The 21,523-nt window shown below is 49.5% G+C and overlaps 2 protein-coding genes across 2 annotated transcripts in view; one reads left to right on the top strand and one right to left on the bottom strand.

Moving 5' to 3' along the window:
- Window positions 1-224: 224 nt before the first annotated feature.
- Window positions 225-17,112, top strand: MIS18BP1 (MIS18 binding protein 1). The gene is made up of 16 exons (XM_072337080.1): window positions 225-792; window positions 2,102-2,233; window positions 2,788-3,299; window positions 4,978-5,054; window positions 5,855-5,985; window positions 6,429-6,519; window positions 7,018-7,181; window positions 8,314-8,480; window positions 9,395-9,503; window positions 10,440-11,202; window positions 12,039-12,208; window positions 13,014-13,156; window positions 14,078-14,226; window positions 14,737-14,818; window positions 15,384-15,441; window positions 15,623-17,112. The coding sequence occupies exons 1-16, from the start codon at window positions 378-380 to the stop codon at window positions 15,715-15,717; spliced, it is 3,258 nt and encodes a 1,085-aa protein (XP_072193181.1). The 5' UTR covers window positions 225-377; the 3' UTR covers window positions 15,718-17,112.
- Window positions 17,108-21,523, bottom strand: part of FANCM (FA complementation group M) — a 32,728-nt gene continuing 28,312 nt past the window's right edge. Inside the window, exons 17-20 of the mRNA XM_072337367.1 lie at window positions 19,675-20,208; window positions 18,326-18,683; window positions 17,431-17,722; window positions 17,108-17,255 (exon numbers count right to left, since the gene is read on the bottom strand). Of these exons, the coding sequence (XP_072193468.1) occupies window positions 17,108-17,255; window positions 17,431-17,722; window positions 18,326-18,683; window positions 19,675-20,208 (1,332 nt within the window). The remainder of the gene's footprint in view (window positions 17,256-17,430; window positions 17,723-18,325; window positions 18,684-19,674; window positions 20,209-21,523) is intronic.

Raw genomic sequence — 21,523 nt, 5'->3', positions numbered from 1 at the left:
CCCAGCCGAGCCATCCCATCCCCGCCCGCAGAGCTCCAGCTCCTCCCGAGACCCGCATCCCAAACATCGCAGCGTTCCGAGCCCGCACCGGCAGCACCCGCACAGCACTGACGGAGCCACCCCCGCCCCGCAGCGTCGCCCCGTTACCTCACTTCCGCTGCGCTCCGCCATTTCCGTTCCGCACCCTGTGACGTCACGCAGCCCGCCGCCAATCAGCGCGAGGCGCTTCCAACTCAAATCTTCTGCTGGGCGCTGCGCGCGCTCCGTGAGGGGCGGGACGGGGCCGGGCCGGGCCGGCACCACAGCGGGACCGGGAGCCGGGAACCGGGCCGTGACGGGACAGCGCGGTACGGAACGGCCCGCAGCCCCGCGCCGCGATGATCGCCACGCCCCGCCGCGGGGCGATGCCGTTCCAGGCGGTGCTCCTCAGCTCCGTCCCCACGAACACGCTGACGCCGCTGAAGGAGCTGCGCCGTGACGGTCCCGCCGCGCTGTGCCCGCCCTGCCGGCCGGCTCCGCTCCCCGTGCTGCACTCCACGCTGCTGGAAGGCGGCGCGGGCGCGCGGGAGCCGCTGGAGATCAGCGAGATCCGCCCCGGGCCGCCGCCGCCGAAGCGCCGCTTGCGAGAGCAGCCCGCCAGGCAGAGCCCGGCCGCGGCCTTCCTGAGGATGAAGATGAGGATGAAGACCGAGGCGGGCGGCGGCGGCAGCGACCGCATCCTGACGCCCGGCGGGCCCGGGCCGCGCCTTGCGGACGGAGGACGGCGCAGAGCCGCGGGGCAGCCCGAGAAAGGTTCGTAGCCGCGGGGAGCGAAACCTGCGTTCGTTCTACCGGGAGCGTCTGCGGCGGTGGGGGCTCGAAGCTGAAAGGTGGGGGCTGGGTGCGAGGTGAGGGCCGCCATCCCTACCCGGCACTGCTGAACGGAGCTGCGGCGCTCCTCGGTGGCGGTGTCCGGAGCGGGGCCGGCCTGACCGGGGGGCACCCAGCCCACGCAGGGCTGGAACTCGAGGGTCTCTCAGGCCCCGCCCAACCCCGCCGTGCTGAGGAACCGCGACCGGTTCGCTTAAATTCATTCCCCCTGTTCCGTTTGCGAACGGCGCTGAGCTGCTGAGAACTGTTCAGACTGGAGAGCGACGCTGTGAGATAAACAGAAACAAACGGCTAGCTTGTGCTGTCCCTGACAGCTGAGAAAGGAGGAGGGTTGGTGGCAGAGCTGCTTGGAAGCTGAAGTACTTCTGAGGCATCCTACTGGGTGCCTGCTCTGGTGCCTCTGCAATGTGGCATCCAGCTCCCAGCAGTTGTTGCAGTGCCAAGTTTGCAGACTCGCAGAACTCCACGAACAGGAGCACCCACAGCTCCTCCAGGTGCTCAGAGCCCCATCCAAGCTCTGTGCCCAGAGAAGTGCTGCACTGTTAGGAATTGCTGCCTGCTAGCACAGGGCTGCTGTCCGTGCAGGCAGTAATGATGGTTGGCAGGGGAAGCTGTTCCGTGGCAGAACCCTGTTATCCTCATGTTTGGACCATTCTGAGTGGAAGAGCCACTGAAATACTGTCTGATTTATCAGAGGGGTTGTGCTTCATCTCTGTACACCTGCTTGAAGTGTACTACGTATAAATAATGACTTTTAAAGGTCTCTTCCAGCTCAAACAATTCTGTCATTCTAAATCTTATGTGTTGGCTGTTTATCCAGTTAGTTAACTGAGAGTATTGCTATGGAGGTAGTAGCGCCCAAGCTTCATGTTTAGTTATTTAAAAAGCCTTCCTAAATCTCCTTGCTGCAACCTAAAGCCTCTCATTGTCTCTGTTGGACGTGATGAAAACAAGGAGCTTCTTATTTCTACAAAGCCTGAGCATTCTGAAACTTTTCTTTCTAACCCCAACTTTCCAAAATGCGTGTTTCCATCCTGCCTCGTCCTGCCTCATGTCAGTAATGATTTCTGACAGAGCCCTGTGTTCCTCTGGGGGGTACTACTGGGTAGAACTTAATAGTACAAAATAGATCCTGTTTGCGTTCGGATCTTATGAATTGTGTATTTTGCTTTTCCTCTTCCTGATGTTTTTCTTCCCCAGTTTCAACTGATTTTTGAACTGTTGTTTCCAGAATTACCCTGCGTTCAGATCCCCCAGAACCAGGCTGTGAAAATGCTAAACATAGACCCTATCGTATTGGAATCTCCTCAGAAGTTCTTCTTGCGTATAAAGCAGAAATTGCAGCAGAAGCAGCAGCAGAAAGGTACTCAATATTGCTCTCAGAACCGCTTCTAAAGCTTGCAGGACTTCAGGACTCTTTCTTATAATTTCTTGTGTGCTATTGGCAGAATAGTGCAGGCTGTGGTTTGCCTTTGTAGTCTGTGCATGGAGGAAAGAGGTGCAAGAAACCTGCAGGTCTGCCTTTTCAGCCCTGGAGATGGTGTTAGACTTGCAAGCTGTAGGTTAGGATGCTGCCTTCGGGCACTGAAGTTTGACACAATTTGTCTGTTGTTTTTTGTTTGTTTGTTTTCTTCCATGTGTGCCCATCCGATGTTCGTTCAGACTCTAGTGTTGTGGTCAAGAACTCTTTATGAACTAGGTGTGACGGTTTGGCATTGGAGTGGGAATTTGATGGAAATGTCCTAAACTTTGTATTTGCCAAGTGTTTCTCCCCCTCTTTTGCTTTTAATACATAAAGCAATTCAAAGAGGTGCTTGCTGTAAGGCTTAGCAGTTGAGTTAGTGCTTTCAGAACAGTAGTGCTAACCACGAGAACATACTCAGATTAACATCACTAACTGCCTTTTTTTTTTTGAAGGGGCAGATCCAACGTTTTCAAGCCCAAACAAGCAGAACGTTCCTCCTCGCCCAGCTGCAGAAAAGCCAGCGGTCAAATCTGCTTTTGGTGAGCTGCTCCCAAATGCTCAGACAGAGTGTGTGGCTGCTGATAAGGACAAGGAGGATAATTTCCTTGTGGAATCAATGGATGCTGATGATGAAATGTCTCTAAATACAGTAACCAGTACTGTGGGTGTCTGTTCTACCCCTTCTGACCCTGGGGATCAGTTAGAAGGAAGATGTGGAAATAGAGAAGCAAAACGTCCTGAAATTCAACAGGAGAAAGGACGGTTGCAGCCAAGCAATCAGCGAGCTGAGCACAGAGCAGAAAAGATATTGGAGACTGCAACTCCAAAACCCTCACGGCACTTCTGTAGTGTGCTCTCTAATCCTGAAGCCTCCGTGCCAAGGAAGCAGAATCAGAAAGAAAACTGTAATGGCCCTTTGGGTAAACCTCGGGCAGATCAGATCGCTGTCACTGCTGACAAAGAGGTGGGTGCTGACAAAGAGGTGTTACAGCTGTAGGGTAGAACTTCCCATGGGCTGCCTGTAGCTTGTCATCGTTTTGTTTTTTTTTGTCAAAAGTAATAAGTGTACAGATGAAGCTGCTGGGTGTGATGCTGGGATGGAGTTCACCTTCCACACAGCAGCCCAGACAGGGCTGTGCTCTGCACTTGTAGCTGGAGCGGCAGCGATGTGCAGCACTGCTTTGTCTCTGACTAGGCAGTGCTGGTGCAGCAGCAAACCTGCCCCAGAGCCAGGTGGGGAAGGGGGCACTGCTGAGATGCTGACCTACAGCACCCAAAGTGATATCTCACCATGGGGCATCATGTGCAGCAGTAGGAGCTGGGGAAGGAGGAGGGGAGCTCTCGTTATGACAGTGTCCTCCCAGCTGCTGCTACATCAATTGAGGCCCTGTTTCCCAAGATCTAGCCAGGTGTAGCTCACTGATGGGAAGCAATTTTCTCCTCTTGTTTCTGTACAGTCTTTGTATTTTACTTTTTTTTTTAATGAAGCTGTTGTTTAGCTCAGCCCATGAGCCTTCTTTCACCATGTGTTTTCCCCCTGTTTTTTTGAGGAGGGGGTGTGAGAGAGCAGCATGGTGGAGCTGAGCAGTGTAAAACCTCCTCAGGCCTTACTGGTAAATATTTTCCCCTCAAATGACTTCATTTTTTTTTCCCAGATGAAGGTCTGGTTGGTTTGTATAAAAGAAGGCTTTTTCCTCTAATATTACACACTGCAATCTGGGCTTAAAGAGCTCTCAGCTTGAAGGAGTTTTCTGTGAGATCACTTAAATAAGTTCATTACCACTCCCTGGTGTGATGTCCCGTTCAGCTCTTGGATGTAGAAGGGGAGGAGGGGAGATAATTCCTAGCTGTAAGTGAGGTGGTTCTAGGGATAACTGAATCTCTCTGTATTTGATGGCGAGGTGGAAATCTTGGGTTTGCTTGTGGAATATCCAAACTAATGTCATGGGAGGCAAGAGTCTTTTCCTAGAAGTTTAGTTTGCAGATGTAATTTTCACTTCAATAAGCACTTGGTAGTAGTTAGAACTTGCTGATTGGATCTTGGGGAAAGCAGAGTATTGTGAAGCGTGCTGAACTCCTCAGGAGCGAGCCCAGAGGGAAGCATCCCTCCCCAAGAGCTTGTTTTTGTGGTACCCCTGAGACATTTCAGCCCAAAACGATCTCTTAAAATATGAAGGCCATGCAGTGGGAATGTGTTAGCAGCTTTTAGAATTGGATACAGTCATTCTAATGTGCTCCAAAATTTTAGCAATAACGTCGCTCATGGATTTATTTTTATGATAACTTGTTTTTGTGAGCAGTGCTCTGAGGCATGGCGTGCTGGTGGTACTTTCTGAGGAGGGCTTTTTGGGTTTGCTAGGAGTCCTGACCAATGACTTTGTCTTCTAAAAGTCAGTGCTAAGTAATTCAAAGTGTTTGTTTTCATATCATATACTTTGCATTGGGACCCAACTTGCTCGTGATTCTACATTTATGCATTTAATGGCTGTTTTCAGGCTTTTTTGGTCTGGAGGATGATGCCTAAATAGATTCTCCAGATGTACAGCAGTTAATTTCTACTTTGCCAATGCACTGGCAGTGTTACATAGCTTAGTCTGATATCAGAATAATAGCAGGTGTGATCTTTTTTTCTTTCCCTACAGAAACGAATCTGCCTTTACAGCTGGTGCATTAAAGTGATGAATGGTCACACTGGGGTCTGTGTTGAAGGAAAACGAAAGTAAGGAAAAAAATCTGATTTAAATGCAATGTAAAACACGTTGGAGGGGTTTCAACATCTCAGCCCTAAAGGTGGTGCCATCCTTTGAGATGAGGGGTTGGAATATGTTGGTAGCTGTTAGAATCAGTTCCATGCAATTCTGCTGCCTGCAAGTCTGAAGGGAGTTCTGTTGTTTGTGGCAAGTTAGGCAGCTCAACATTTGGGCTGTGTGCCCTTAGTGCTGCTCCGTAGCTCGGTCCGTTGCCTACTGCTACTAAAGTATACTTCAAAAAAAATCCCACGTAGATTCTTTTTGCATTAATACTCACCTGTATTTCTCATTGAGAGGTCTCTTAAACACTTGTTAATCTCTACTTTTTGCGTGGACTGGAGCTCCTTCTTCAGTTATTGTCTTTTAAATAGGAAAGTAAGAAATAAAATATTCCCAGGGGGAGCTTAAACTGGGCTTGTATACTAGCACCTCTGCAACATCCGTGAGGGTATCACTGCAGCATCGAGCTGAATGGAGTCCTTTAGTCTACTTTGTTTTTGCATCCTAATGCCTGGCATGTTCTGCGACAAACACTTGCAGTAGTGGCAAGCTCATTTTGTTCCCCGTCCAATTATTAAATAAGAGATCCAGAAAATCTTCCATGCTAAGAAAGGAAATCCTAGCACATCCTGCCAGTGTCTGCCTGACTCATCACCTGGGAAACACTGTTACACTGATGTGGGATAACAATTCCTTGTTTTAAATTCCACCTTTTATGAAAATTGTGGGCTTTTTTTTCGTGTTATTAATATTATTTATCTTTTCTTAGAGATATGAAGGATATGTTATGGCATAGTAACGCAGTTGTAGAACGTGTAAAGTACAACCAAGTTAAAACATCATCTGGCAGTATCTACTTGCTACAGGGACGTATAGATTCTGCTTCGATGAGAAAAGAAGGTAGGAAGACCATTCTTAATGTAACATTACAGACTGAGGAGGGCTTTAGAGTTAAGGCTGCTTTGTGCGAACTTGCACATGCCATCAAAGCGAATGTTCTGTGTTATTCTGCAGTCTGGGCTCTGGGGGTATCAGCACTTCTGGCAGCTTCCAATGGAGCTGGGAGCTTTGCCCAGTCCCTCAGTGCTGGACAGGCTTCTGTTCCTGGCTCCCACAAACCGGAATGGCACCTTCACAGGTGGATGTCTGCATCCTGTGGCCCTTGGTTCACTTTACCATGACGTGTACAGTTCTTTCAAAGTGGGAAAATCTGCCTGTCTGATGTTTAAGATGTTAGTGAGTTTCTGAGGTGCTTACAAACAAATCATACTGCGTGGTATTTCTGTGTTTCCTGATTAAAAATATTGCTCAGCTATCATTAATGCCACTTCTGTTTCACACAGGATTTTCCTATCAGTTCATAAAAAGATTTATGTTTGGGTTTTCTGAAAGATGGAAGGAATACGTTGAGGAGTTACTCAAGGAATTAAGAAGGTAATTTCTTTGGAAATTGTTTAATTGTAATACTCTCCCAAGTATTAGTTGGTTTTTAAATATATTACAGTAGTGGAGGATGAAAGATTGTAGATGTGTGTATGGAGACTTCTGGTCGCTCTGTTGGAAGGATGGATAACCTCTTCACTGAATCACAGGGTGGTGAGTTAGAAGGGACCTTAAGGATCATGAAGCCCCAACCCATTGCCACAGGCAGGGCCACCAACTTCCACATTTAATACCAGACCAGGCTTCCCAGGGCCCCAGCCTTACTATTCTTCATTACAATGCTTTGGTTTGTTTCTGTTGAGATGCCTGGGATGAACACAAGTGAAGGGCATCTCTGATTCAGTGGCTTGAACTATGAGTAGAGCTGCACTGTCCTGCTGGGCTTTTGCTGGGATGGGGAGAAGGCTTTGAGTCTACGTAAGTCTTTTGTTAAAGGATAACTGCTTTAAGTGTTTATTATTATTTTTTTCTTAAACTCTAAATCATTAGGAAAGAACACAAAAAAAGGATTAAAGAGGATGAAAATGAAGAGAGTGACTCAGTGGTGGACACAGATGAGGTGCAAAGTACAGAAGACTCAGCAAGAAACGTAAAGAAACGTGAAACAAGGAACGCTACATATGAAGTGTTACCAAGGAAAGATGAACACACTTGTGAGTCTTCAAAATCTTTTTCTTTAGAGAAGAAATGGGTAGCTTGTGATAGTTTGGTTTTGGTGGCTTTGTTGGTTTTTGTTTTCATAGAATCACAGAATGGCCTGGGTTGCAAAGGCCCACAGTGCTCATCCAGCTCCAACCCCCTGCTGTGTGCAGGTTCGCCAACCAGCAGCCCAGGTTGCCCAGAGCCACATCCATTAGCAAACTTGACTGAAGTATCTCCCAGTTGCTATATTGTATATCATGCTCTTATCATTCTGGGATATATGCAGGATATAGTCTCCCTGTTGAGGCTTCATTCCTGGGACTCCCATGCAGTGCTGGCCTCCACCCTTGACCCCTTTTTTGGCTGGCTTCATTTTAACTCCTTCCTTGAATCTGCTCCCAAAGCAGGTTTCTTTTATGGCATCTTACTTGTTTACTGCCAGAGCTGAGGAATAGAGTGATGTGCTAACAAGCACTGGGCATGGTCAGAATGGTTGTAGAAGAATTACTTGCTTTGGATGTTTCCAGAGGGAACAACTGTGAAGCCACACGCCAACAACCAACATTTTTTTGTTGCCTGGTAATGCAAACTTCATTAGGGACACAGTTAGCTTCTGGCTTTTAACTTCAACTTCTTTTCCATATCTTGTCTTAGGCTCCAGCAGGACTTGGCAAACTGTTAGTACTGTTATCAGATTGTCTTGCTCATAACATAACTGTTTTCATTTTCTCATTACAGTGAAGGTTTGCTCAGTGCAACAACTTTTATCACTGTAATTCTCTGTGTTTTCCAAGTTCTTCATAGCCTTGTAAGCGAAGTGAAAGGCTCACAGTGGTTTATAGTTCATGAAGATGATTGTTTCAGTCTTGTTCAAGTATGCTTATTTCTATCCTACATGCTTGTAAAAGAGCATTGTTACTTTGTGGTACATCTGTATTTTCCTTATTGTTTATGCAAGTTCCAGGTTAGTATGGTTGGGTTGTGGTTGGACTTGATGATCTTGAAGGTCTTTTCCAACTTGAGCAGTTCTATGATTCTTAGTGAACTGGTTTAAGTACAACATCACCTTATGTTTGTGAAGTGCGTGACGGTGAGTTTTCAATATGACATTCGGGGCTGAACTGAAACTTGTTTTTCTTGTAGATAAAACACCAAAACATATCCCTTTACCGAACGGCTCCCAGGGAATCTACACCCGTAGTGGCCGTCTGGTCAAACCACCACTCAGCTACTGGTGTGGGGAGCGTGAGTTTGTGGATCAGGAGCTAAATGTTACTATACAGAAAGGTGGGATGGATTATCTGAGCATGGTAAGTGTCCCTTGCACATTGTGAGTTACACATTTCTGTAAGTGGTGGTAATAAATACGTCAGTAACTTCAGTGTCATTAAACTGACAGACAGGCTGCCCCAGTGAGTGCCTGACTAGGCAGGGCGTTTTGGAAACATTATGAAAGCATCTTAAAGCAGGAACAAAAGCCTCTGGATTATCAGAGAATTGTTGTTGCCTGTGAAGCTGGGATAATCTGTGATTCCTTCTGGAAAAAATGGAATGTTCTGGAAGGTCAGGAAGTTGTGCAGAGGTTCTGCTTTGGGTGACGGAGGTTCCCAAGTAAAACATTTCCTGCAGTGTAACATCAAATCCCTGCCAGAGCTGTAGGCAAGGTTTTACATTATCTGTATTGTTCTCAGCTTTCCCTTTTCTGTGTGGTTTCATATTCATTAGGAGAAGATGTTTCTTCATTTCTTACACCTTGGTCTGTCCAGACCCACCTCAGTTTTGATTGGGGAGGGTTATTCTCATATATTACAACACTCCAAGCAACTCTGATGGTGCTGTGATAATGAGCAAAGGGTGTGTGAAGGAAGGCAGCGTTCTTTTCGGCAGTTGTTTTCTCCATAAGATTAGCTGGCCATACAGCCCAGGGAGCACACTAACTTGTCAGCAGCTCCAGCAGTGCAGATGAGCGTCCAATTCAGCAGAAGGTCCTAGCTTAGGAGATTTTAACTGTTAGAGAATGGAGCGGGAGCCTGGTGAAGTTGCCTTAGTCACATGCGCTCATATCAGCACCTGTGTGCATCAGACAGCACTGAGTGGATCCTGGGCAATGCAGTAGCCTGAACTCCACCCATCCTGTAGACGTTTGGCTTTTTCAGAGCTGGTGTTGGTAGGCTTGCTATGTGAGCTCTAGCAGAAGTTTAGATTGAATTGTTTTATTTTGAAGTTGTATAGCGCTGAAAAACCCAAAAGAAAGACCAGTTCACTCTCTAAGGCGAAGGAAAGAAAGGATTCAACAAAGACAGTGGAAGAAAAAACAAAAAGCCAAGATAAAGGTAAAAAAAAAAATCACAACGTTTTTGCTTGTTCAATTGCAAGTTATTGAGTGGGATGATGATCTGGGTGCTGCAGCAGCGCGGTGATGTCTGGCTGGTGCAAACAACTTATTTACATCTTTAATTATCATTTGCTTCTGTGGAGAATTAGCAGAGTAATGCTGATGGCTGCTTCCAGAGCTCAGAACACGTTTGTAAACTGCTGCTTTGGTACAGCAGGAGCACGTGCACGTTTCTTTCCAGAAATCAGAGCAGTTAGGAATTCATTTATTGAAGTTCCTGCTCCTGTTTGGGTCTCAGTGTGCCTGATGTGTGCAACCCAAGGGAGCTGCCTGGGCCAGCTGTTGGTCTGGCTTTGCTTTTCAAGCTGCTCGGCTTTAATGAAAGGAAATGCCTGTGTGGCTGTACTGACAGTGTTCTGAAGCCTTTATTTTTAATAAAACTTGGGAAACAGCAGCACCTTGAAACCAATGTAAACATAAGGGAAAATACTCTGACCTAAAAGCAACTATTTTCTACAGAAACATGGTCTGGGTGATAAATACAGCTTTTGGGATAAGTGTTGGCTCAATCTCAGTCCAAGCATTTCAGCAACGTTTTCTGCTTGCTATTTTAGTCTCTGTCTGTTCCATGCTTTCAGGTTCTCTTGTTGCCTTGATAATTCTAATTCTTCTAATAGTCAGGGGGCATTCCCCCATGGGAACAAAGAGTCCAAGTACTGGAATTCTGTGCATGAAGGACCCTGCCTGCTGCTGGCTGTGCTCCCTCTGAGCTGAGGGGGAACATTTGCTCAGCCTCAATCCGATGCTCAGAACTGGCTTCATGCTGTGTTCTCTGTACCAGTTTGGAGGGAGGGTATTGTCAGTGTTGTTTGCTTACTGGAGTACAGTAATGATTTCCCTTAGGTGTGTGATATACTGACATCATCTCTTTCAGGGAAAAGCGAACTAAAAAGAGTAAGTACTAAAAACAAAGCCACGTCCACTGAAAGCAGAGAGGCCAGGCGCTTTATTTCAGATGATGAAAGTGACCGTGCAAGTGATACTAATAAAGTCAACACGTGGCTTTCCAGTACGGAGACTCGCTTAAATACTGAGCATGTAAACAACTATAATAGCAGAAACGTGGGAACAAGAAGAGAAAAGACAGGAAAAGAAAATGGAGACGTGCCTAGAGGTCAGAACACGTACTCCTTAAGGTCAGACAGAAAAGCTTTTCAAGGTGAGCCTTTAACAGAGGAATCTTCAAGCAAAGACAAAGAAGAGGAACGTGATGATTATATCAAGCTGACTGTCAAAAGGAAAAACAGACCTTTTTTGCCAAAAGAGGTTCAAGACTCTGCACCTTTGTCTACCTGCAAAAGACTGCAGGGCAGCACAAGCAAGGGGTCGAGCAAACTCCAGGCAGACACACACTGCGCTGCCGCCTCCCGTACTGCGCAGCTGAGGCAAAGGATCCCTGCCTTCATCGACAGTTCTGATTCCTCTGCAGGAGAAACCTCTTCTGGTGAGGAATATCACGTAAAGGAAAAGAGACCGGAAGCATCCAGTAAAAAAGCAAACGGTGATGTTTGTAATACTGGCAAGCCTTCAGCAGCAAAACCAAGTGAATCCAGGGGGGACAAGGTGCACAAAACACTCCCTTTTTTTTCAAAGGCAGCTGATGACTGGTCTGAAAAGGAGCTGCAGAAGCTGCACAGGCAAGTGGTTCCCTTGTCTTCAGAGGGCAAAGCCCATCTCAGATACCAGAAGGCCTAATTTGGGCTCTGGTGTGTTTGGATGGTGGTCTGAATTTGGATTTTTCAGGTTTTTGGTTTTGAAGCAGTCCCACATCACTGTAAATTTCCTTTTTGCTTTGACTCCCTTTTACAAAATACTTCTGGGTCACGAATTAAAGACCAGCAGAATAAAGCAGACAACGAGTATTTCCGGCAGTAGCTGTGGAGCACGAGCTTGCAGCAGCCCTGACCTCTTCCATGTAACAGTGAGAGGAGCACAGTTGGCAGCTGCAGGTTGGTGGCTCGCTGCTCCTCCACTGCTTTCCAAATAGGCCTCATTTTTTGTGAGATAGACATCTCTATGGATAAAGCTGAGAGACCCAAGATGACAGGAGTGCTAACATATGTGAGAGAGACAGTAACAGTGCTCATATATTCTCTTCCCTAATGAAATAAAACACTAACCATGTTGTGTCCGTATATTTAGATTTTGTAAAGGGAAGACTGACCACAAGAGTATTAAATTAACACGTTGGGCAGTTATTTAATGAGCTACTGGGCAGTGTTTAATATACACACAGCGTCAGAAAATGACCAGATTTGGCTGTATTCTCTTACTCTGTAAGGATGGCAGGCACCTCGTAACTGAGGCATTCAAAGGAACATCTGCATGTTATGGTGTCTCTGGTACCTCCTGCAGACCAGGTCTCCCCACGCAATGCATGATGGCACTTGGACACACTGTTAATCTCAGGTGCACAGCAGTGCTGCACAGATTCTCCTGCATGCAGAAGGCCGTGGTTGTGTTCTCTTGGCAGGGCTGTTGCTTCGTTTCCAAAACACAAGAATGGTTTCTGGGTGGAGGTGGCGATGGCTGTCGGGTCTCGTTCTGCTGAGGATTGCCATCAGAAGTACACTGAAGAACAGACAAAGGCTTCCAAAAGACCTGCTGTAAAGAAAGCCACGTCAGAAAAGCCAGAACAGAAAGGTACCGACCTCTTGGTTCAGAGCACAATTTGGTCTTTACATTTGACATTTGTTATTTATTATATAATGGGAGATGCAGCCATAAGCACGCACACACCTGATAATTAAGCAATAAGCAGTTCTTACTGTGCTTGGATTGGAGTCCTGGAGTAAAGGAGGCTATCTTCTGCACTGCAAAGGTTTGCTGCAGAACCTGAGGGATGTTGTAGCAGCAGTGCTGAGTCACAGCCCGAAGCGGTGATGGAGCACCTGGTGGGAAGGCAGGGCCAACCCAGAGGAGCTTGGCTGCATGCAGTGTACCTGAGTGATGAAGGGCTGGAACCAGGATCCTCCCCTTCCCAGCCCTCAGTTACGGGTTGGCAGCTCTTTCCCTTCATTTTTGCATCCATGGCTGCTGCATTTGGGCTTGTTCTCATTTGCTGTATCTAAAGACTTTACCACCCTGCTACTGTCATCCCATTATGGCGTTACAGATGGCAGGAATGAGAAGAAAATGGGCAGTTTAGAGTTTTTTTGCCCGTGAACCCCTCCTGGAGGAGCTGTTGGGAAGGCTCTGGGGTAACTTTCTGGTTCAGATGCAGGGAGAATTGATTTTTGAAAGTGTAAACCATATAGAAATGTGAAGGACCACAAAGAGGCCGTGAGAAGTTTCCATGAAAGAGAGGACCTCGCTGCTGGCAATGAATGATTCTATGATTCCATTCTATTCTACAACTCCATTCCATGCCCTGTGATTGTGTCCAGCTCATTTACAAGCATGCTATGTAATTAATGGCCTAGAGAACGTAATGCTTGGATTCATGTAGGTAAGGCAGAGCCAGTCGCGATCACTGCCAAAGTGGGAACCTTCAAAAGGAAGCAGCAGATGAGGGATTTCCTGGACAATTTGCCCAAGGATGACCACGATGATGTTTTCACTACTACACCCTTTCAGAATAGAAGAGTGAGGGTAAGTAAGCCTGGAAAAGCTGTACATACCATGTGTTTTTCTGATGGGTAATTCAAGGGTGTGCTGCGGGTCAGCTTGCTTGGTGCCAGCAAAATGAGGCTGTGGTTTGGGGAGGGGAGGTTTACCCACCTGATTTGATTTTGCAGCTCTTTGATTGCTGAGAGAGTGTGGAGCGTGACTTCCTGCTGCTGTCTGCACTAACTGGCTCCACTTGGTGATGCCTTAATGTGGTGCCCATCCAGAAGCAGAGTGGCACCATGGCTCACTGGAATGTCATAATCAATTTAATCAATGGTAGCTTCCTCGCTTTCTGTGGACAGAAAGTCCACAGTCCCTGTGACAAATCTATGCAGACTGGCTATGGAAGAATCAGTGCATCCATGTCCAAGGTGACGGAAGTTATTCAGGCCTTTTGATAATGCTCCTCTCTGAACCTCTTCAGCTCTTCTCTCGCCCTTCAAAATGGAAGGGCTGCAGGTTCCCTGGGAATCCTGCAGTCTTCCTCCTGAGAAGTAATGGTCAGCTCTGAGCCTGGAATTTAATCAGACTTTTTTCTTTTAATATGTGGTAGTAAACAAAAAAGGGGCAGCAAAATAGTGTTAAAGTAGGACCGAGCCATCAGCTGCCTGCCCTGTGGAGTCCTCACACACCTGCATTCAGCGCGCTGTGTCCGCTGCTGCTATCCGCATCTCAGGAGGGATGTGTAGTGCAGACAGGAAAAGCAACTGCTGTAGCAAAGGGGTGGGGAGAAGAGAACCTGCTGAGAGGGGAACAAAGCCTGGATCTGCTCAGTGCAGGCAAGAGGGATACAGCCAAAGTGCAGCTGTTGGCTGTGTTTGCTCCCAGGCAGAGTGGTGAGAGGCCTCTTAAGCACAGCTGGGGAAAGGGCAGATCATGGAGTGCTCTGCTGTGTCTTTGTAGTTGCCCACGTTCCTGGGAAGCCATGATGATGATGAGAACGACTTTTCACTTGCAAACAACCCAATCACACCTTCCTCAGCTGTCTTCCCTCTGGAGAAAACCCCTCAGTGTGAGCACATCAGCCCTGGTATGCTGGGACCCATCAACAGGTGGGAACTTGCTCTGCTGCTCCTTTGCCGATGCTTTCCTTTCTTATTTCTTCTGAGAAGGGTCACTCTTGGGGTTATTAACCTCCGTTATGCAGAGTAAATGCTGCAGGCCTTCAAGTATTTGTTCAGGGAAAGCTTTCATTTGACAGCTGTGGTTGAGCCACTCGAGTAAGTGTGGGCACCTCAAACATTGGCAATAAAGCTTCAGGCTTTGTTGGAATAAACCAGCACCCTCTTTAGTGAGAAGTGGCACTTTCAATAACAGATAATGAACCTTTGGGGTTTTGTCTGATACTTACATTACTAGTTCTAGCACATGCTTTAATTAAGCACTTCTGCATTGAGTCGTACTCCAGGAACTGTTGCAATATTTAATTGGCCAACAACAGCTTTTTAATGACGCCGCTAATTTTCTTTCTGGATGAGCGCTGTGTGCTGGCTGGAGCTGCACCCAGCTGATGCCCTGAGCACAGCACAGCGCTGACATGACTTGCTTGTTGCTGCCTGCAGGAAGGACTGCGACAGACACGTGTTCAGGATGCAGAAGACTCAGGGCTGCAGGAGCAGCTGGGACAACGTGAAGAAGCAGCAGGTGATGCTGGTTTCCTGAACATCAGTTCCACTGTACCAGTGCAGGCTGTGCTAAGGAGGATCCCAGGCTCACAGAGTGGGTGCAGAAGGAACGCAGGAGCCTTCCCTGACCAAAGCCAAACTTCTGGGTTTTGTGTCTGCGTATTGTAGAGAAAAGATACTTTGATTGTGATTCGTTGCCGTGATCAAGCAGGCTGCCTCTTTCAGGATCTGTAATTGCTTGTGGGTCCTGGGACCTTTCTGGTGCTTTAAATTCCTGCTGTCTTTTTCCTGTGCAGTGGGGGAGGATGTGGGACTCCCCACCTTGTGTCCTGAATTTGTGTTCCTTTCCTGTCCTTGGGTAATTCCGCCTCTTTAACAAACAGCTGCGATGCCATGAGCAGAACAGCACTTTAGCCACAGATTTGATGGTAGAGAAGCACTTTAAATCTCATGTGGGAACGTGGCGGCAGGGCAGCTGAGTTCTGCTGCAGTGCTGTCTGTGCCCATTCTGCCCCCTCAAACCATTCCCCCGTTCCCAAGGTGCCATCGCTGCTGTCTGATGGAGACTTGTCCTTTATTGGCAGGCTGCAGCTCTGCAGGGCACGCCGGCTTCCAGCAGAACCAGGTTCACCTTTGATAAAAGTAAGTGTGTTTTGTTTCTCCTTCCACTCAGCTTTACTCACCTTCACGCTGCCGCTGCTCTGTGGGTGTTCACATCTGCACTGAGTAACCTCAGCATCCTCCATCTCTCACAGAACCTCCTGTCCTGCTCCCAGCTCTGGTACACGCACTGATGCTCTCCTCCCTGTCTTTCCTATTGCAGGAGCGCGGCAGAGCCCTGCTGTAGGGCAGCTCTTTGTGGCCGAGGCAGCGGAGACATCGGAGGAAGAACAGGAAGATTCCTACTTTTCCGTTTGAGCTTCTGGAGTTTTTATTCAGTATTGATGCACTTGTATAAAGGAGCCGAAAGGGGGAGCTGCAGCCACCTCTCTGCTGTGCTCCTGCTTGAAGCTGGCTTGGGCTGAGCTCAGCTGCCCTGGGCTGTGGTTGCAGCTGGTTGCCAGCTGGGTGCCGTTCAGCACTGAGGAATGGCTTCTCCTGGGTCCGAGTGGAACCTGGGCAAGGAAGTTCCTCCTCCCTTTGCCCCGTGGCGGGGAGAGACGCGCTCCCACACCTTGGTTCCCTCAGACCAAACCCGAAGCATCGCTGTACAGTTGGTTTTTAATAACAGTTAGTGATGAATTGAAACTGCTTTGCCCTTTGCTCAGAGTCATTTTTAACACGAACGTAGCAGCAGTTTTATGAGCTCTCAGAGAAGCAGCTGCCAGGAATGGGTTGGGGCTGTTCTGTGAGCGCTTCTCTTTTAAAGTAAAGTAGTGCCTCCTGCCCTCAGCTGTGCTCAGGACTTTGTGTGTAGTGCAGAATAAAGCTTTGAGCATCTCTTTAAATGGGAGGTAACAGGAAGGAGGTAATCGGTAGCTCTTCAGCTCAGGGACTTCACTGCAGGCTCTCACCCTGTGGGCCCCACAGCTGAGCTGCTGGAGTCCCTTTCTGCCTCCTCCTTACAGGGAAAACCTTCATGTGCCCCCAAATAAACTTGCAGGACTTACATTTGGGCTGAGCTGCTCTGAAGGCGGCTGCTGTGGATGCATGCAATGGAAAGCTGAGGAGTGACCCCTGCACAGAGCAGGGAGCTGGGAGAGAAGGTGGGCAGCTCCCTCACCCCTTTCAGCCCATTGGCACCACTGGACCTTGCAGCATGTGTGAGCACAGCTCCACCTCCCTGCCTCCAAAGGAAAGGTGGCTGGTGAAAGGGAAAACAACTGAAAGCAGCCTTCTTCCAGTTCCAGCTCCCACTGAGGGCAGGGTGTCCCTGCGAGCGGCTGCAGCCTGCTGCTGTGTGACAGCACACACTGCTAAAGCAGGAGCTGCTGTGAGGCTCAGCACTGCCCTGAGCTGTGGGTGCCCCAGCCCTGGAGGAGCCCGGGGCCATGGCAGGGGGCTGTGGGGGCTCAGGGCCATCCCAGCTGTAACCCCAAGAACTCCATGTTCTGTGCAAAGCAAAGCAGGCACCAGCAGCAGCACAGGAGTGCTGAGGTGATGATGGCTCATCTGTAGGCACTGTGCTTCCACCACTCCCATCAATTAAGGGAAGTAGCTGTAGGTACTGCCCCGTCCAGCAGTCTGTGTGCCCCAAACCCCACTGTTTCTCTGAGTGTTTATTTACATATTTGACAGCGACTGTAAACTCAGCCAAGTGCAATGGAAGGAGCAGCCCGGGGCTCTCAGCAGCCCCACGTTCCTCTCCTCAGCTCCTGGGGGTGTTGCTGCTCTTCCCCTTCGCACAGAGGCTCTCGGGCAGCATCTGCATGTCGAAGCCATAGCGCAGGTAGCGGTACGTCTCCTCGGCGCGCTGCAGGCTCACCTGGGCACCAGCAGCAATGTCTGATGGGGAGCTGCAAGAGAGCACAGTGAGCGGGGGGTGAGCGGGGAGTGTGGGGACACAGCAGGACAGACTGAGCACAGCCCAGGAGAGCTGCTGGGAAACGGGGAGTGCAGTGAAAGGAAAGGGGGGAACAGCAGGAAAAGGTGGGAGCAGAGCCCAGTGACAGTCACAGCCTGGGCCGTTACCTGTTGACCATCGTCCTGACAGAGCTGAAGTGGTGGCACATATTGAGGGCAGCCAGGTAGCTGATGTTGGGAATGCTCAGGTAGAAGTTGAGCATTTCCTGCTTGTGACCCTCCACCTCTGTTGGCACGCAGATGGCAGCCTTCTTCCTCTGCTCCACCAGCGCCAGCTCCTTCAGCAGCAGCGCAGTCTCCTCTTGGCAGGAGCTGAACAGGACCCGGATCCCGGCCTGGAGCAACGCAGCGAGCGTAGTGTCGTAGTGCTGCGTCCTCTGCAGGAACCTCGAGGTTTCCCCTGCAGGGGGGCAATACAGAAACCTCAGTGCAACTTCAGTGCTCCCTTACTGTGAAACTGCCATTGACAAGGGCAGGCAGCCCAGGGATCCCCGCTATGAGACCTCACAGATAAAAGCAAAGAGGATGGAAAGCTGAACGAAAGGAGGCTGGGGGAGCTGTGGGACGGGACTGAGCGGGTTATTTGGGAGGGAGAGGTAGGAGCTAACAGTGAAAATGTACATTGTATGCGGGGATCTTAGGAACAGCCCCGTGGTAAGGGATGGGCAAGAGAACAGCACGGAGAGCTGAAGAGGTTTTGCAGAGCTACAAAGGAGAATCACAGGATCGCAGTAAGAAACGAGCGGCAATCAGAACAGTGTAATAATGAGAAAAGATGGACAGAACTGATGAAAACGCATCACTGGTCAGTAATTATCTGTACAGAACCAGGTCAGGTTGTGCCCTTATTGGTGTAGCACTCCTGCAGAGCCTACGGGAGTTTCCAGCCTGCCCTCAGTGCCACAGTTACACACAGTTACACACAGTTACACACAGTTACACACAGCCAGCAGGGCCAGCAGAGCTCAGCACATCCCCGCCCCACAGCCCCAGGAGCACCCACCTGGTTTGGTCCTGTCCTTCTCCACGATCACACACACCCTCTCAAACATGCCCTGCAGGCGCTGGAGGCGCTGGCTGACCTTATTCCTGTTCACGGAGCTCAGCAGCTCCGACTGGAATTTCCTTTCCACCGCCATGCGGTTGCTGACCACGTAATCGCTGCAGCCCAGCGGGCAGACCTGGACCTTCACGCCATGGATGGCCTTCAGGGAGGAGATGACGTCTGTGCCAGAGGAGATCTCGCGGCTGTCCACCAGAACACGCAGCGCCGCGTCGTTGCCCAACAGAGCTGGAGGAGCCTTCATGGGACCCGCAGCATTCCCAGCAGTGTCTTTCACCGAGCTTAACAGCTCTAAGTGCTGCAACCAACAGACATGGCAGAGTGTAAGTGCACTGCAGGAATGCTGGCTGAAAACAGTTTCCGATAGCGGTGCTTAACAGGCACACTGCGTTACACAGCTCGGGAAAAACCCAATGATAGAAGCTTTTAAAGGCATTATTGATACTGCAACTCACAAACAATACTTTAATCCCCTACAAACAAACCTCCTGAATCAGCTGAGCATCCATTTGCAGAGCAGCATGTGTGACAAAGCACCCAGCGTTCACTGCCACTGGAAAGTTCAGCAACAGCTGAGTAATGTAAGAGACTGAAGTGCAGCATGAAAACATAAGGACAGGGAATACAACCCCAGGTTGTTTTCATTTAGGAATCACAGCATGGCCTGGGCTGCAAAGGCCCACAGTGCTCATCCATCCCAACCCCCTGCTGTGTGCAGGTCACCAACCAGCAGCCCAGGCTGCCCAGAGCCACATCCAGCCTGGCCTTGAATGCCTGCAGGGATGGGGCATCCACAGCCTCCTTGGGCAACCTGTTCAGTGCGTCACCACCCTCTGGGGGAAAAACTTCCTCCTCAGATCCAACCTAAACCTCCCCTGTCTCAGTTTCAAACCATTCCCACTTGTCCTATCACTGCCCACCCTCACAGCAGCCCTTCCCCTTTCTGTTCATACGCTCCCTTCAAGTACTGTGAACAAGTATTTTAAAACTGCAAAACCAAACTGTTCTCTCTCTCTGCTACTGGAAACAGACCCATATTCCCTCGTGCTCATCAGACTCAAGAGCAGCTGATCCCAAACTTCCAGACTGGGTGCTCAGACACCCTGCAAGCAGAAAAGCTTCCTGCGGCAGCACCAGGGCTGCTATCACAGAGCAGTGTGGGCAGAGCCATCCCTCCTCCTCCCCCAGCCCCGTGCTGTGCTGCCAGCCCTCACAGAGCATTGCAGGGCAGGCTGCCCCTGCAGCACACCACGAGGCAGGGAGAGGGCAGTGCCAGCACCCACACCCACCTCGGCAGGAGCCTGGAGAGCCTCCTTCCCTGAGCTGCAGCGAGGTCCTGGTTGGAAGTCCAGCATTTCAGATACAGATGCCTTCAGGTCCAGAAGCGCCCGGCTCTTACTGTCTGCAGGCTGATGAGCAGGGCTGTTCCCAGCCATTCTTTTATGTGGCACAGAAGAGACGGAAGGCGGCGATGTGAGCAGCTCGGGGTTGTCCTGCTCTGCCCCGGAGCAGTGTGCTGCCATGCCCTTCTCGTTGCTCACACTCGTTTCCTCCCCGCTGGAGTCACTGAGGACAATAATCCGGGATGGCTTCTTCTGCAGCGGCACTGAGCGCTTCTGTTCCATCTTGGCCCTGTGTAGTTTTTTCCTCCGCCGAGTGAGGTACCGCCGTCCTGCACCACCAAAACTCTCGTTATCCAGGAGCTCAAAGTTAACGCACACCTCCTCCTCCTCCTCACTACAGTCACTTTTTCTGCACGTCTCCTCATCCCCCTCCACAACACAGAAGCTGTCCTCTGCGTAGGCCTCGTCTTGCTCAGGGACCTGCAGGGGGTGAAAAACAAACCTGGTCAGAGGGAAGCAATGCAGTGACTTTGCTCTTCCTCTTGGTCCACCTTTGCTTATCAATCCAGCCCACATGCAGAGCTTCTCACACATCCACATACGTGTTCATCGGCTCAGGATGGACATTAGGAACTGTTTATGCTCTGGAAGAGCAGTGCTGCAGTGGCACAGCTGCCCAGGAGTGGCGGGTCACCATCCCAGGGCTGCTCCACAAGATGGAGATGTGGCTCTGCAGAATGTGGGCAGTGCACACAGTGGGGTGGGGTTGGACCCACCTGGTCATCTTGGAGGCCACCAAAGAGATTCGTGGTGCAGGCAGGAGCGTCGTGCTGCTGCACAGGGCTGTGGGTGGATGCCACAGCAGCATGCTCAGGACATGCTGGGTTTGCAGGAAAACCAGGCAGGCTGTGCACACAGCAGTACTGCGCAGAACCAGCTCTGCACAAACACACACAGCCTCTGACAGAAACACTCTGAGGTGCCTTTATGATATTAAAAATGAAATGGAAGTTCAGGCTTTGCATCTGCAGTAGCACCCTGCGTCTGTGTGAACAACAAAGCTGACACTGTAAGCCCATGCTGCTTGGAGATTGAATGGCATGCGCTCTTCACTGCTTGCAAATCATCAGCACAAGCTGAGCTTTTGTTCATCAACAACAACAGCAACAGCAACAAAGTTGTTTGTTCTCTTCATCAACACAGACCTCAGTTCTGCTTGGCCAAAGATGAGGTGCAGACTGGAATATGGGAAAAAGAAATAAACCTTGGGGTGGGGGTGCTAAGGAACCACCCCAAACACCCATTTTTCCAGTTCTGGGATATATTTGGTCTCTTTGGAATAAAGGGAAAATTAAAGACTAAATAAGTAAAAAATCCTGTACAAATGATTCTCTGTGTGATGTACGAAGAGCGTGGAGCAGAACGGAGCAGAACGGAGCAGAACGAAGCAGAACGGAGCAGAATGGAGCAGAACGGAGCAGAACGGAGCAGTCAGCACACATCGGACACAGCTCCACATTAGTGCACAAACATGACTGTGTGCAGCAGGGCAGGAGCCCACCTGGGGATCAGCTCTGGAGCTGCTCATGCTCAGGACACAACGTGGCCTCCCAGGGCCATATGGGGGCTCAGGCTGAGCAGCAGCAATGAGCAGTGAGAGAGAAAGCATGCCGTGTGACTTCCTCATTCTTTATCACCCAGGGAGCAAATCTTGACTTCTGCTGGATACACTGGCACCTACTGGCACTGCTGCTTGCCTGGATAGTGCAGGGCATACAGCTGAGTAACGGGAGCA

This window comes from Excalfactoria chinensis, chromosome 5, assembly GCF_039878825.1.
Source record: "Excalfactoria chinensis isolate bCotChi1 chromosome 5, bCotChi1.hap2, whole genome shotgun sequence".
Classification (NCBI taxonomy): domain Eukaryota; kingdom Metazoa; phylum Chordata; class Aves; order Galliformes; family Phasianidae; genus Excalfactoria; species Excalfactoria chinensis.
The sequence above is the reverse complement of the archived record's forward strand: the minus strand, read 5'-3'. Positions and strand labels throughout refer to the sequence as shown.

Excerpts from the sequence above, each read along its gene's own strand:
- MIS18BP1 (XM_072337080.1), top strand. The coding sequence starts at position 378 with ATGATCGCCACGCCCCGCCGCGGGGCGATGCCGTTCCAGGCGGTGCTC. Across the intron at positions 12,209-13,013 it reads AGAAAAGCCAGAACAGAAAG|GTAAGGCAGAGCCAGTCGCG; the intron begins GTACCGACCTCT and ends GGATTCATGTAG. Across the intron at positions 14,227-14,736 it reads ATGCTGGGACCCATCAACAG|GAAGGACTGCGACAGACACG; the intron begins GTGGGAACTTGC and ends TGCTGCCTGCAG.